At 49.5% G+C, this 15,463-nt stretch overlaps 1 protein-coding gene and 1 long non-coding RNA gene across 2 annotated transcripts; one reads left to right on the top strand and one right to left on the bottom strand.

Moving 5' to 3' along the window:
* Positions 1 to 5,479: 5,479 nt before the first annotated feature.
* LOC106783165 (uncharacterized) lies at positions 5,480 to 6,889 on the bottom strand. Its single transcript, XR_001380765.3, has 2 exons — positions 6,785 to 6,889; positions 5,480 to 6,227 (listed from the first exon to the last, which is right to left on the bottom strand). It is a non-coding gene; the product is annotated as an uncharacterized lncRNA (long non-coding RNA).
* A 1,005-nt stretch (positions 6,890 to 7,894) lies between these two features.
* On the top strand, positions 7,895 to 12,792 carry HEXIM2 (HEXIM P-TEFb complex subunit 2). The gene is given in 3 exon segments (XM_023652378.2): positions 7,895 to 8,176; positions 8,178 to 8,249; positions 11,100 to 12,792. Coding segments are annotated over 3 exon segments (1,023 nt in total). The 5' UTR covers positions 7,895 to 8,017; the 3' UTR covers positions 11,892 to 12,792.
* Positions 12,793 to 15,463: the final 2,671 nt, after the last annotated feature.

Below are 15,463 nucleotides of genomic sequence, written 5' to 3'. Positions count from 1 at the left end.
AGTGACCACCCCCTCCTCCCCCAATAAGGCTGGAATGAGTTCCTTGATGCCTGGAAGAGGCTCTTGGTAAACTTCTTGCTTAGTGCAAGCAATGGCTGGATAAACCTGGGCAGCTCTTTATGATGTTGAGAGGTAGGGAATATTGGATTTATAGAGGAAATGGCTGTTTGGGGCATTCCAAGGACTTACCCTAATTGTCCAATACTTAGGGGCTCCCTATACCAAAAAAAGGAATAGGAGCTGTCCACCTTTCCATGAGGGTCAAACTAAAATTAGAAATGCCCCTCACTGCAAACCAAATGTAAAGCTTCTGGTTACGGAGCTAATTTAACTCCTTAGGGGCTGAGTGGGAACCCTGTACAGCCGCTATTTTCAATCTCCTGCACTGATAGCTGCTTAGGTTCTTGAGAAGTTCTGCTCTTGAAAATGCAGGGAGGCCCCTAGGAATTAATTTCTGCCTCAAAATTAAAGTAGTAAGAAATTAGATTCTTCCCTCCTGTCACCATCATTAACCCAGCCCATCTTTACCTGCCCTGTGTCAGTGTTTCCCTAGGGCAATGGCATCGCTAGTACAGGGGTTCTGGTCTTTAACTGAGGGCCTTAGAAATGATAGGGGGCCTTGGGGTCCATGAACCCCACGAAATTACACATAGAATTGTGTTACATGTACATTTTTCTGGGGAGAGGGTTCAAGAGAATCATGAGGTTGTCAGACTCCTTGAAGGTTAAGCACCCCTGCAAGGAAAGAAAAAAAACCCTTCCACTGGGAAGCTTGCTTTTGCAGCTAAACGAAATAGTGGAGGTGGTGGGAACTTCAGGAGAGACATGCATCTTACGATGCATAAGAAGCATATACAAATCAATGAATCAAAGGAAATTATGCTGGTCAAGACTGACTCAGGGCCTTCAAAGCTGGACTGAGCTGGCTCTATTCTGGCAGATGGTCCACTGGAGACAATGTATAACCAGTTTTTCCTTTGGCCTAAAAATTATATTAAATGTCTATTTTGAAATAGTTTTCTTCGTGTTTTTAATTTTCCTTCTGCTATGACGTCATGCAGCAGTCCCAGAAACTCGGCTGCCCAGTGGAAAGGCAGCAACACTGCCCTCTGGCTTCACAGTGCAGAGCAGAAGCCTCATTCTGACTGTCCTGTAGGATGCAGCAGTGTTAACCTCTGATTCTAGAACCTCTTCTTAATAAGACGGATTTAAGTATAACGATCTTGTTTCCCCTACTATTAGTCTTAGAAAGACTCTGTAAGTGCATTTATCATCAGAAAAAAAGTGTGTTTTAGGAGAAAAATTCGGTCCAGTCTTTAAAAAATACAAATACTTAGTTTTTAGTAACTCTCATAAATTACTTTGATTTACCCTGAGATATGCAACTTTCTGTCTGAATTTTGCTTTCAAAGGCACTGGCGTCTTACTACATTGCATTTATGTTCTTAGAATGGTGAAGTTTGTGGGAAATTTCAGTTTTACGTCAACACTTTCTACATTGAAACACCTGACTAGCATATTGCTCTCAAAGCAGAGAGAAAAGACTTTTAATTACTATATTAACAGGAGTGTGTGATGACAAATGATCCTCAAGGCCGCTCTAGCCTTAACTAAAGTCCTCTCTGCCAAACATTTTAATTGAGCTGCTCAAAAGACCATGCTTACACACTGGCAATTTCAGTTTGTTCCCTTTCTCATACTGGGACCTGGTTAATCCAGCCAGGGCAAAGCACTTCCCAAACGTTGAGAGCTGGCTGGACAGCTTAATCCTCCTTTGAGTAAGGAAAACTTTTCTTGGGCTAGCCTGTAACATAAAGCGGCCCTCAGGAGACAAGACCCTTTAGATTTCAGTTTGTAGGACAGAAAGCCAGGGAGTTCCAGACTGGTTTAGTTCTGAAAAACAGACTAGGCATCTCTAAAGAGAGGAAACATCATAAAAATTAGACCAGATTAGGAGTCAAAAACTAGAGTCCTAGTCATACCTTTAACATATACTAGCAATGCAACCCTGGACACATCTCTTATGCTCCGAGCCTCATTCATCGTCAGCAAAATGGGGCCGTGGCTACTTTACATAACTGCTATAAGGATTAACCAAGATAGCATGAAAATGTGCTATACAATAGTAAGGTACCATTGGTATGATTATTATTGGTTCTTTTTAAGACCAGAGCAGTTGCCCACTTGATCAATATTTTAATTTTCACTTCATCCAGAATAAAATAAAAATCCTTTGCTTGGGGAAATGTAAATAAATATACTTTACCCTAATGAATTCAAAAGTTAGAGAAACCAAAGAGGAAATCCACAGAGATAAAAAACAAAATCCACATCTGAATAGTTCACCTTCAGAAAATCAAGAGCTGGCTATATTTAGTCACATATTAGGTAAGGCACCACAGGTATCCCCCTGGCCACTTACCAGAACAGCTGGCAACAAATATTCACACAGTGTGATGGAAAAGTTGGCTAGAGTTAAGATAGCACTTATACCTAAGTACATTTAAGTTTGTGGGTTTGGGTTTTTTTTGACATTAATTATTTTTCACATTTGACAAAATCATTGGAGTAAAATTCCACTTTACTATTCTTTCGCCCATAAAGTAGAAATGTTGGATGCTAGAAATGAAAAGTAATTCAAATTCAGGCCCTGAACAGTGGGATCTGCTGACCAAAGGGTAATAGTCATACTTTGCAAGTGGGACAAAATATACAGTCTAGGAGGCAAAGATTCAACGTTTGGCCAATTTTGCCAGTTGTCTTTGAATATTGGAAAGGTTAGAACCTCATTCCACTTCTTGTTGGAAAAACAGAGGCTGCGTTTATACAGATCAATAATTTAGCTCTCACAAATCCTCCTGAATAAACTCTTTCTTGGGTTTACTCAGAGGCGGTTCAATTATGACAAATGATGTAACAACATGGACAAGAGCAGGAATTATCGTAGTAATTTACTAATAAACCTTTGCACACCAACAAAATTCTTTCCAATGGTTGAGCTGCTACACAAAACTGTTGGAAAGTGTTTTGATAGCCAATGTGATCTTTTTCTCAATACAACACCAAGAGCAGTTACATTTAGTTAAAATTTTTTTCAAAGAGCAAAAATTCAGAAGGGAATTGTAAACTCTCATCTGAACTCATATTCTATTTGACACATCCACTGACTTTGTGTGAAGCGTTAATAAGCCCTGGGTCTGCAGTGAGCAAAAAGGATATTCCTGAAGGAAAATGTGAGAGTTTCAGAGTGCTCCAAGCACAAGAATTTGAGAAAATGATAGCATCACTGCTCTTGTAAGCTACTCAGCAGAACTTGTCCCAGCCTCCAGAGGGTCAGAGGAGATTAATCTGAAGTTCCAAAGCCTACTTTAAACACATAATTCTGTATACCTGAATAACTCCAGTACAACTTTCAGGCAAACACAGAAGATGGAGGATGGAAGGGAATGTCTAAGAGGTTAGTTCTACTTTCCTCCTTAGTTATTACTAAAAGTGTACTTAATAAAACAGCAAAACATTTGAACTTAGAAAGGACAGGGCTGGCCTGGTGGCACAGTGGTTAGGGTTCACACGTTGAGCTTTAGCGGCTGGGGGTTCATCAGTTCAGATCCCGGGTGTGGACATGACACCGCTTGGCACGCCATGCTGTGGCAGGCATCCCACATAGAAAGTAGAGGAAAATGGGCACGGATGTTAGCTCAGGGCCAGTCTTCCTCAGCAAAAAGAGGAGGATTGGCAGCAGATGTTAGCTCAGGGCTAATCTTCCTCAAAAAAAAAAAAGAGAGAAAGGACAGAGGAGGATGGTGAGAGCTAAACACAAGAGAGTAAAAAACTGATTAAGTGTGGAAATCAAATAGTTCAGAAGCAAGCACCTTCATCTTGAAGAGGACTGCTGCAAAGAATCACTCCTACCCGTCAATGAATCCTGCTCACACACAGCCACTAGTCCCCAGGGGATGGCCATCAGGGAAATGTAAAACATCGAGGACTTCACAATGACAACTGCTTGGTACCCCCAAGAGACTGACCCTTGTTAACCCTATTTGGATGGCCACCCTTTGTGCTGCCATGGGCAACCAAGGCCACACTTTGGTAAGGCAGGCCTCCCAAATAGCCTTTGAAGCAAAAGTTCTGAAGTTCCCAAATAACGAAGTTATAGCAAGTAAATGTTTACATAGCTACTAAGGAGTAGTGACTCCTCAAGCTATTTATGAGGGAGGCAGCATTGATACCATTTTTAAATTAGGAAACTGAGGCATATAGGGTTTGTAGAATTTGTCATAAACCACAAAGCAACTCATCTGAAAGGGAAGAGCTAAGGAGGAAGTTGAAGGGCTGTTGAACATTAGGTGGATAGACTCAGCAGCAAAACGACCAGTTTGGCCTCATCTTCAGGATTTGGGCTCTAGTCAAGCCAACCAAGTCAGTGATAGCACACACAGAAATTGAACTTGGAGTTCCTAACTTCCAGTCCTCTGTTTCAGTCAGTAGATAACCAAGGGACCATTAATTTTATTTCCAACTTTTCTTATCAAGGAATGGAAAAACTTATGGGTCAACCTTAAGGATGATAAGCTTTCTTCTTTATAAATGAGTAACAAATTTCTGCACCTGGTACAGAATTCTCCACTTAGGAGCATCCAAAGGTTTAACTAGATTACTTCACAATGGAGGATGAATCAGTCTGGGATCCTCCTTCATTAAATTCTTCACAGAACCACAAAAATAATCTTTAAAGCCTTTTTCAGCTCCTATGACTAGTTAACTTAACTCCTACCAAGTTAGTGTCAGCATTTCCTAACTTGCATTATCTCTTGATCTGGTGAACAGTGTAAAATGAACATGACATAGGTCAAAAGTCAACGTACGGTATGAATCAAGTATACTAACGCTTCACTTAGGAGTAAAGGGCTCAAATTTTGGATTAAGAATTGGAGGTGACCTTGATATTTTTGCAATCCAGTTCTAAGACTTTCTCTGAGAACAGATGGGGTCAGAGGGAGAAAACAGTTAAAGCTATGAACTGTCACTCTTACAACTTACAAAATTACTTTAATAGGAGGGGCAGGACTTCAATTCTGAAGAACCTTTCAAGGTTCTTACTATTAAGGCCAAAGGCTTAGGATGAGCTGACTATCTGTAACTGGCAATGAGATTCATCACAGCGCACCCGCAAATGTAAAGTTCACTGCCCACTCTCCTATTTGAGTCTACCTAGGCATAATTTTTTTTTCCTTGAGGATTAGCCCTGAGCTAACATCTGTGCCAGTCTTTGTTTTATATGTGTGTTGCCACCACAGCATGGCTGAGAAGTGGTGTAGGTGCAGGAACGAGGGAACTGGCTCCCAAAGCTGAGCAAGCCTGGACTTAACCACTAGGCCACAGGGCCCGCCCCTACCTAGGCATAATTTTAACTGACTTTTTGGAAAAAAATTAAGACATCCCTAAGCAATAAATCTCTCTGAATTTAGATTTCAAGTAGTAGGAAACCAGCTGGTTTAATCGGCAATTCAAGAAAAGAATTTCACATCAATCTTCAATCTTTAAGAAGCTGCTACAGCTGTAACATAAGGTTGAGTGTTTATTTTTTTCAAAGCAGGTCTCCCCCACCCCGCAAACGCCACATATATGAAGTAGCTCAAAACTGTAATTTCTATTTTGGCAGCACCTAGGACCTACAGAAGTGATTTTCTATTACTTGGAGTTTCAAAATAGATTCCCTAACAATGCACCAATGGCAAAATACTCCCCCATTTTGTTTAGTTTGTGGCAGAAAAGTTCTTTAAACCGGAAAGAATTGGTCGTCTCATAAAGATTACATTGGAATTAGTTCTTTTTCTCCTCTCGGAGGACAGCCATTTCTCCGAAAGTTTTGGTAAAAAGTTATGGCTCAGATTTCAAAATGCAAACAGATGTTCCTGAAGCACCCAAAATGCGCCGCTCCACTTTTATTCCCAGAGCCATGGTGACTCTAAGTTATTTTGTGTCCCAACCCTGTAAAGGGCAAAAACCCATCCCCCTCTGGTGTAAACTTTCAAGAGAAGTGGAACAGCACACTTTCGGAGTTCCCCAAAGTGGCTGGCGACGTGCGAGGTCAGGTCGTTCGGAGAACGGGGGCTGGAGAAGAGAAATCTTGAGGGCAAGAGCGCTCAGAGATTTCCAAGTACTGGGCTCGTCACGGTCTCCACGTGCCCCTCTCGGGCGGGTCCCAGGGGGGTTCGTGATTGCTACAGGAGGAAGGAGGCTGTGCTTGCCGCAGCCCGAGCCGCGGGACGGCCTGGGGGTACGGGGGAGATGGCGGGGGCACCGGGCTCTCCGCCCTCGGGACCGCGGCCAGTGCTGCGACCTCCGCCCTCCCCCGCGGCGCCAGCCCTTGGGACCTGACGTCGCCCCCACCTCGCCCGTCGAGGTGGGGGTGCCGCCATGCCGGGCCTCAACGCCATGCCCAGGCCGAATGGGGGTGGGGAGGAACTTGGCAGAGCTCGGCCTCAGGATCTGCGCCCCAGGGGGAGGACGGCAGAGGGGAGTCGTTTCACCCGGTCTCTCCCTAACCGGGGTCTCGGGAAACACGCGGTAATTACCCAAGAACCCCGCCCTCCGTGAGAGGCGAGGCTGTGGGGCTGCCGGGACGGTTTGAGGACCGGGCCCGGCCGGGGAGACGCCAACCTTCACCCCCCCGGCCCCCGGTCCCACTCCCCGCCGTCTCCCGGCGCCGCCACTTCAGGCAGCCCACTCGGCCCGGCCTCTCCCCGCGCCCGGACCACCCCCCATGGGGTGCTCTCACTGCGCAGCGAGTCCCTCCGCTGCCTCCTCCCAGCCCAAAATGGCGGCGGCGGCCACCGATCTTCTCGTCGCCTTCCTCTAGGGCCGAGGATCCCTCCGCGCCCACGGCCCCTCCCCTCTCAGCCGGATCTATTTTCTGCCCTGTAAAGATTAACGCCATCAATGAACTCTTTAATTGAGCTTGGAAAGGCGGATCTGGTTGTCCTTCCGCACAGCTAATCGTTGACGAAAGGGGGAATATTGGCAGACGAGTTGGCCAATCAAAGGAGGTATCGGTGAGCGCGGGACGCCGCTCGCGCAAGGATGGATGGGTCTTGGAGTTCTCGGTGTGGCTGTTGACGTGACAGGATGTTGATCCGCCTGCCCAAGCTAGAAGAACTACAATCCCCAGCAGGCATCGCGCTGCCAGGTTGTCCCCTCCCCCCAACCCTAGTGCCTGAGCAGCTTGACCAGAGAGCTGCTGTAACTGCAGCGAGAGTTAGGGCTGAGGCGCTGGGAATTGCACAGACAGGCGGTCGTACAGAAAGACACATAGATGTAGTCGTGTGCATAGCCCCTGACAGCAAATAGGTCAGTTCCGCCTTTGCAAAATTTCCTTCCCGGACCATTTCCCCGTTTCCAAGGAATCCATCCTTTATCCCAGTTGGGTTTCCTTCCCAGCTGCTTGTAGTGCAAAGACTTCTCCTTCCCCTTTTCTGTTTCCCGTCCTGAGAGGAAGGAGGGAGGCAGGCCAGGCACTGCGGATGGAAAGACCTCAGCCCCAGGCTCGGCCCAGGCCCCAGCCGTGTTTGTTGAGGCATTGATTTGAGCCCAGCCTTGGAGAGGGGGAAAGGAGGAGGGGGGAAGGGGGAGGGGGGAGGAGGAAGGGGAGAGGGGAGACTGCAGTCCAGGTTGGGGCCTCCGGGGGCAGTGGGGAAAGGACGCCTTCTGAGCCTGCTAGTATTTTCTCATTGGAACCACTGACCCACTCCACTCCCAGCCTTTCCCGGTCATCGCTGTATATTCGCCTCTCCGGGCAGGCAGTCTCCTGGTTGTTGGGGGGAACAAAGCTTAGGCCTACTTTCCTAGCTGCCAGCCTGGCCTCAGTGACTTCCAGAAGAACAGTATAGGATGTAAGCTCTGGCCTGGGGCCTGAGGAACAAATCTGGGAAGATAGCCCCTTAATTCCCATTTGGCCCCTTGCTGGCTTGAGGTGTGAAAACCAGGGTGTGGAGGCGGCCATCAGAGGCTTCATATGAAAATGAAGGTCTTGCTACAAAATGGCTGCCACTGCCTTGGTAAAAAATACCGGGGCAGCCAGAGTCTTCCTGAAAATTCTACTTCAGGACTTCACTTTCTGTTATTTAAAGCAGGTGTCACTAGTTAAAGGCATCTGCTGAAAGATTTGGAACTTTCAGAAGAAGGTGGCTACTCCGAAGCAGACTAACTGTAATACAGAGTCACCAGCAGCCCTGGAGGCGGCCAAGGTAAGCCCCACCCTCCCAACCACCCAGGTGCCCTGGACATGGACCTGCCAACTGGGATCCTGGCTTCTTGTCTCAGATGTGTTGGCAGATTTGGAAAAACCAGTGCTTTTAAGTGAGTCTCTACTGTGCTCTGGGCAACATGTCAGATGCTAAATCTGTGGTATCTCATGAAATGGTTTCAAGGTAGGAATGACTTTTCCATTTCGAAGAGGCTAGAGTTCTGAGAGCTGAAATACCTAGAACCATGCAGCCAGCAAGCAAAAGACCGAGGGTTTAAACTTAGGTCCTCTGACTACAGAACCCTGCCTTGTGTTTTGTCCAGGCTGAGAATCAAGTTGGAAGCAGGCAGAAGAGTTTGAACAATTGGTTCATAATTTAGGATGGGGGTGGGTGGTAGTATGTCACCCAGGAGAGAGGGGAGAGACAGATTATATCAGACCTTCAGAGAACGTCACCTGCTCATCAGGAAAGAGGAGCCCAAACCCTCTGGGCCCATGTGTTCTCTCATTGCTCCCACCTAGCCCATTCTTCTCCCCTAGCCCACAGCTCCTATAGGTGAGGAAGGAACTCAGCTCGCTGACCCACCTACTTAGCCACTTCCAGTGTTTTCTGGATTTATTTAATTTGGAGTTCATGGCATGTCAGGGCTAGAAGGTTCAGAGAAGGCAAATAACTCGCCAGATCATACAGCTTATCTGCAAAGTCGTAACTGTGGTAGGGGGACAGGCCTTCAGGAGGGAGGCAGCATGTGGAGCTGAGGGGCAGGGCTGGCTTGGGTGGAGGAAAAGATCACTAGGGGACGTTTGCTGAGAGCTGGGAGCAGGTGAATGATTGTGCACGCACACACAAGCCACCCTGCCTCAGAGTCCCAGCAGCCTTGCCTTTTTCTCAGGGACAGAAGCTCTGTCTCACTTGGCCAAAGACACTGGTGGAGCCAAGGCCTGTCACTTGATTGATGGTCTCCCTGCGGGTGAAGTAACAATACAACACAACAAACACCACACACACCCGCACTCTCCAACATTCCCCATCCCAAATTACGAAGAGAACTTCCGAGACTCCAGAATGCACAGAATACCCCTCCACTCTTCCAGGGCTGCCATGTCACCTGGTACACACCATGTGTGCATGTGGACCCATGCTTGGATGCCTCTGAACCATGCGTTGTACATTATAAAACAACATGCCAGTGGTAGTGGTTATTATTAGAATTCCCCAAACCACAAACTTCAGGCAATTCATTCTCCGTCCCCCACACGCCCACCCTCACCACGACAGATAAACGGATGCCCTGAACACACACTGTCTTGACAGAATCCTTCCCACCTCTTAGATATATTCTAGAATTCTCTCATCTTCTTCACCCTAGAATGACTGAAAGGAGAGTCTCGTGTTCTAATATCTTTTGGATCCCCCTCTCTTAGGGGTTTATGTCATTTAACATGTATTCATTGAGCACTTACCTTGGCCATGTGTAGGGACACAGTGGTGAACTGCAGAGATGAGGCACATTCTTTTTTTTTTAAATTGAATTATAATTGATGTACAATATCCTATTAGTTTCAGATGTACATCGTAGTGATTCGATATTTATATACATTACAAAATGATCACCACAATAAGTCTAGTTAGCATCTGTCACCATACAAAGTTATTGCAATATTATGGACTATATTCCCTATGCTATCCATTACATCCCTGTGACTTATTTATTTTATTTTATTTTATTTTATTTATTTATTTATTTTTTTTTGAGGAAGATGAGCCCTGAGCTAACTGCTGCCAATCCTCCTCTTTTCGCCAAGAAAGACTGGCCCTGAGCTAACATCCGTGCCCATCTTCCTCTACTTTATATGTGGGATGCCTACCACAGCGTGGTGTGCCAAGCGGTGCCATGTCCGTACCCGGGATCCAAACCGGCACGTGCACACTTAACTCCTGCGCCCCGGGCCGGGCCCTATTTTATAACTAGAAGTTTGTACCTCTTAATCTCCTTCACCTATTTTGCCCACCCCCAACAACGCCTCCCATCTCTGGTAACCACCAGTTTGTCTCCTGTAATGAGTCTGACAAGACACATTCTTACAGGAGGAAGACAGATGGTAAATGGTAACGTGCTAAATGCTACATGGGACATTAACTGTGTCAGGCGATAGGGAGGCACTGGGAAGGGGAGATGAGGGGACTACTTTAGGTTGGGTGGTCAGGGAGGGCCTCTTTGAAGAAGGGACATTGGAACTAAGCCCTAAAGGATGAAAAAGAGTCAGCCATAGACATAGCTGGAAGCAGGATTTGCTACATAATTTGTGGGGCTCAGTGCAAAGGGCTCTTTATTCAGAAATTATTAAGAAGTACAAGACAGTAACAGCAGAGCATTAAGCAGAGCATGGGGCCTTTATGAACAGGGGCTCTGTGTGACTGCACAGGCCACTTGCCCAAGAAGCCAGCTCTGTCTGAAAGGTACGCGCTGTAGGAAGAGGGAAGAGCAGTGCTCCTTGGGCTTCTGATCCCCGAAATGCATCAGCAGGCACTTTCCATCCCATTTCCTCCTCCTGCTTCGTTCATTCAAACGGTATTTAGTGAGTGCCTACTCTGTGCTAACTACCGTTCTAGGCATTGAAATTACGGAGTGAAATACACAGGCCAAATTCCTGTTTTCAGCCTGAATTTGCGTGGGGAGGGTTGGGGGCAAACAGTAGCAGGTAAGCCCATAAACATACAGATGGGGCTAGAGAGGGACCAAGGTAGCTGGGTGTGGGAAGGTCAGCTTCAGGCTGGGTGGATGGGGAAGGATTCCACCACCAGGGACAGACTGTCTGTGATCCGTCCTCCATTGTCCTCTCTCTTTAGACTTCTGGCACCCCTGGGAGCCCCACAACCCGCCCTGAGCCTCATGACCCTGGTGGTTCCCTGCCCCTGACACCCCAGATGGAAAGCCGCTTGGAGGAGGAAGATCCTCCTGGGACTGGCGGTGGCCTGGGCTGGAAAACTAGGGGTCCCTGGACCCGGAGCCCAGGGAGCTGCTCGGGAGAGGCTGTGCTGGGCCGGAAGAGGCACCGACGGCGGCCGTCAAAGCGCAGGCGGCACTGGCGGCCCTATCTGGAGCTGAGCTGGGCTGAGAAGCGACAGCAGGATGAGAGGCAGGGCCAGAGAGCCTCCCGAGTCCGTGAGGAGATGTTCGCCAAAGGCCAGCCCGTGGCCCCCTACAATACCACCCAGTTCCTGATGAATGACCGAGACCCTGTGGAGCCCAACTTGGATGTGCCCCATGGGGCCTCCCACCCAGGCTCCAGCGGGGACAGTGAGGCAGGGGACAGCGACGGGGGCCAAGTTCATGGTGAGTTCCAGCAGAGGGATTTCTCGGAGGCTTACGAGCGCTACCACACCGAGCGCCTCCAGGGCCTCAGCAAGCAGGAGCTGGTGCAAGACTACCTGGATCTGGAGAGGCGGCTGTCACAGGCCGAGGAGGAGACAAGGAGACTGCAGCAGCTGCAAGGGTGCATCAGCCGGCAGCCCTGTCGCCAGGTGGAGGAGCTGGCTGCTGAGGTAGAGAGGCTCCGCACGGAGAACCAGCGGCTTCGGCAGGAGAACGAGATGTGGAACCGAGAGGGCAGCCGCCACAATGGAGAGCCGGGCACCTAGGGGTACCCCCCAGCCAGGTTGACCCAGGGAGAAGGTCCTGTTTCATACACACTCAGGCCAGCTGGGTCTCAAGGAGGCAGGAGGCAGATGAAAACCACTCTCAGCACCCTTGTGCCCCCTGAGAACAGCTAAAATAGGGTCAGACTTCCACCTTGTCGTTTCCACAATTTATTCTTTTTTAAAAAAATATTTTATTTTTTCTTTTTCTCCCCAAAGCCCCCCAGTACGTAGTTGTATATATTTTAGTTGTGGGTCCTTCTAGTTGTGGTACGTGGGACACTACCTCAGCATGCCTTGATGAGCGTTACCATGTCTGCGCCCAGGATTCGAACCAGTGAAACCCTGGTCCATCAAAGTGGAGCGCACAAACTTAACTACTCAGCCATCAGGCCAGCCCCTCTTTTCTTTTTTTTTAAGGAAGATTAGCCCTGAGCTAACATCTGCCGTCAATCCTCCTCTTTTTGCTGAGGAAGACTGGCCCTGAACTAACATCCCTGCCCATCTTCCTCTACTTTATACATGGGATACTTGCCACAGCATGGCTTGTCAAGCGATGCCATGTCCACACCCAGGATCCAAACTGGTGAAACCCTGGGCCACCGTAGCAGAGCGCACGAACTTAACCACTCGGCCATGGGGCTGCCCCCCTCCCCCCTTTTTTTTTTTACTAAGGAAGATTCACCCTGAGTTAACATCTGTGCCAGTCTTCCTCTGTTTTGTACGTGGGTCACTGCCACAGCATGGCTGCTGATGAGTGGTGTAGGTCTGTGCCCAGGAACCAAACCTGGGCTGCTGGAGCAGAGCACACTGAATTTAACCAGTATGCCACGGGGCCAGCCCACCACAATTTATTCTTTGATATCATCTTATTTTTCACAAAGAAATTAAATGGTTTTAATGAGATCAAATGGGAGTGGCTAGGATTGATTTCACTAGGGTTGCTCTGAGAATCAAGCACATTTCATCCCTGAGAGGTTTGGGACTAGGGTCCCAGGTTCTCCTTGCCCCAAGCCTGGGAGGACAGCAGGCTCTGGATTGGGGACCAAGTGTCTGGGAGCAATCAGACTGCTCTGAAGGTTTTGTAGAGGGGGGAGGGGGGAGGGGGGAGGGCTCAGTCAGGAGCCAGCAGGTTCAGCTGCAGCTTGACTTAAGATGCCAGATCGCTGTGAGGAGCTGGGAGCTTTCTGGAGAAGAGAGGGCTGGGATTTTTGGAGAAGGCTCAAGTCCAGGGCTTCCTTCAGGGTTTGTGCCCAGGCTCCCTGTAATCTCCCTGTCTTCCTTGCAGTTTAGAGGGTCAGGCTAGACAGGTCTGGGTGCCTTGTGTCTCCTTGTCCTTGACAGCCCGCCCACTCCCTGCACCTCCCAGCCAGGGTTTGGGCGGGAGGTTAGTGATCACCTTTACCTACTTACCTCCTGGAAGAGAACTTAAAAGTAAGCACTCAAGGGAAGTTTTCTCTTGGTGGAAAATAAGCCCAAGAGGCAGAGAGGGCAGCAAATGGGTCCCTAGCAGAGCTGGTGGCCTGGCTTTCCTGGTGCCCATCATGCATCTGTGCATCTTGCTCCTCTTAGCCTAATCACGTGTGTGGACAGTTCCCTCTGAGGTGTGTGAGTCCCTGACCTGTCTGTGCAGAATGGAGAGCCGAGTCAGCCCGGATAATGCAGTTACCACCAACGTGCCAGCAGTACTGGGCCCTGAAGTGAGCTCGAACTCACACTCAGACCCGCCCTTCCTCAGACACGGGTCTCTCTTCCCTCACCCTCCTGGCCTCCTTCTTTGCCACAGAGTGTTAAGCGTTAGGCTGTGGTGGTGGCAGGGGAAGTTAGTCAACTCACTCTCACTGAGCTCGTGTTGGCTCTGCCACCGTGTACGGGGAGGGACAGAGGCCTGGCCGGCCCAGCCTAGCTTCCATCTAGGAATGCTCATCTTGACAGGCCACATTGGGCAAGAGAAGGGTTCAGGCCTGGGAGCTGCTGGGATGGAAATGTTGACAAACCTCATGTGTTGCCAGGACAGCTTTCATTTCTGCCCTGCCACACCCAGGCCTCGCCAGCGCCTTCTACAACGAAGCAAGGCAAGAATAGATTCTAGGAAGAGATGGATTTCAAGAGAGCAAAATCTTCCATTCCTGGGGGTCTGACCCTGAAACCCTGGCCAAGGGTTTTAGCCCCCTTCCCTTTGATCCTGGACAGCTCTGTCAGGAAGGGCTGGAGAAATGATGGTCCCCACTTTCCAGATGGGAAACCCAAGGCTCAGAGAGGAAGTGGCTTTCCGGATTCCAAGAAAGCTGACCAGAGTCCTGCCTTCCCCTGTGGAGTGCTAGCCAGGATCCCAAAGGCCCTGGGCTGGTGCAAGCAGCCTCCCAGCTGCTGCATTCCTCAGCATGGAGCCTGCGGGAGGAAGGTTGTTTACCCAGAGACACGTGTGTGTGTGTGTGTGTGTGTGTGTGTGTGTGTGTGTGTGTGTGTGTGTATGTAACTAGGAGGGGTAACTAGCAGGGGAGAGAAGATTCCAGAGGGCTGGGGCTACTGGAGTGTAGGGGGAGGGGGTGTGTCTTGGAGGCAGCTTGGGCCAGCTGAGTCCCTGAATAGGCACAAGCCGCTCACAGGGGAGGAGACAGGTGAGGAGTTCAGCCCTTCTTGGCCCAGGAGCTAAGGAGCCTGGAGACAGGAAAGCTGCCAGCTGGCCCTCCCCACCCCCAACACACACAGACACATACAAATAGCTGAAGGGCTCTTGGCCAGGGCTGATAATTTTCCCAAGGCTGGTGGGGGACAGTAGGGGACAAGAAGAAAACAAAAGAGAAGGGTGTGTGCTGGGAAAGTGTCATGAGGGGCTGAGAAGGATCAGGGCAGAAGGGTCAGTGTCACCCCCCATCTGGTTCCCGGCCCCAGTGCCCCTGAACCCCGGGTGGAGCTGTGGGTCTGGAGGCTCCGTACTGGGGGAGCTGGCTCCATCAGCTACAGCTGGTGAGCAAAGGTGGGGTCATTTTGCCTCCCCACTGTTCCATCTCTGGCTGCCTAGTCCTGGGGCCTGGGCTTCTCCTCACCCCACCACAGTGACAGAAGCTCCAGTTTATAGCCACCGTTGCCCCCGGCTGGGGAAGATGGGCTTGGACACACTCCCCTCTCCTCCTCAGGCCTTTCCAGAGCAAATGCCCAGTGCTTCACTTCCCTCATGCCCATTTGCTTTCCACACCCTTCTTGGTCACCTGGGCCAGAGGGGCAGCTATTTCACAGGAGTGATGGCTGAAGCTTCCCCTACCCTGTCTACCCTGGCCTGGGATGCTCCTTCCTTCCCCATCAAGGACTCCCCCACCCCAGGTGGAAACTCCTCTGTCCAGTGGACAGACCCTGCCTGCAATGGGGTCAGGGAATGAGAGGTGGTGGGTGGGCAGAGGAGCAGAGGGGTCTGGAGGAGTCTGCCGGGAAGTGGGGAAGAGGGTGTGAAGTGAAGTAATTCAGTATGAGGGGAGAGGGTGGCCAGGTCCCATTGCCCCTGTTGGGTGCAGGCAAGGATGGCACTGGCCCTTTAAGTGGGGGTGCCAGTCGGTGCCCTCCCCCAGCCAACCCAA

This window comes from Equus caballus, chromosome 11 (assembly GCF_041296265.1).
Source record: "Equus caballus isolate H_3958 breed thoroughbred chromosome 11, TB-T2T, whole genome shotgun sequence".
NCBI lineage: Eukaryota > Metazoa > Chordata > Mammalia > Perissodactyla > Equidae > Equus > Equus caballus.
The sequence above is the reverse complement of the archived record's forward strand: the minus strand, read 5'-3'. Positions and strand labels throughout refer to the sequence as shown.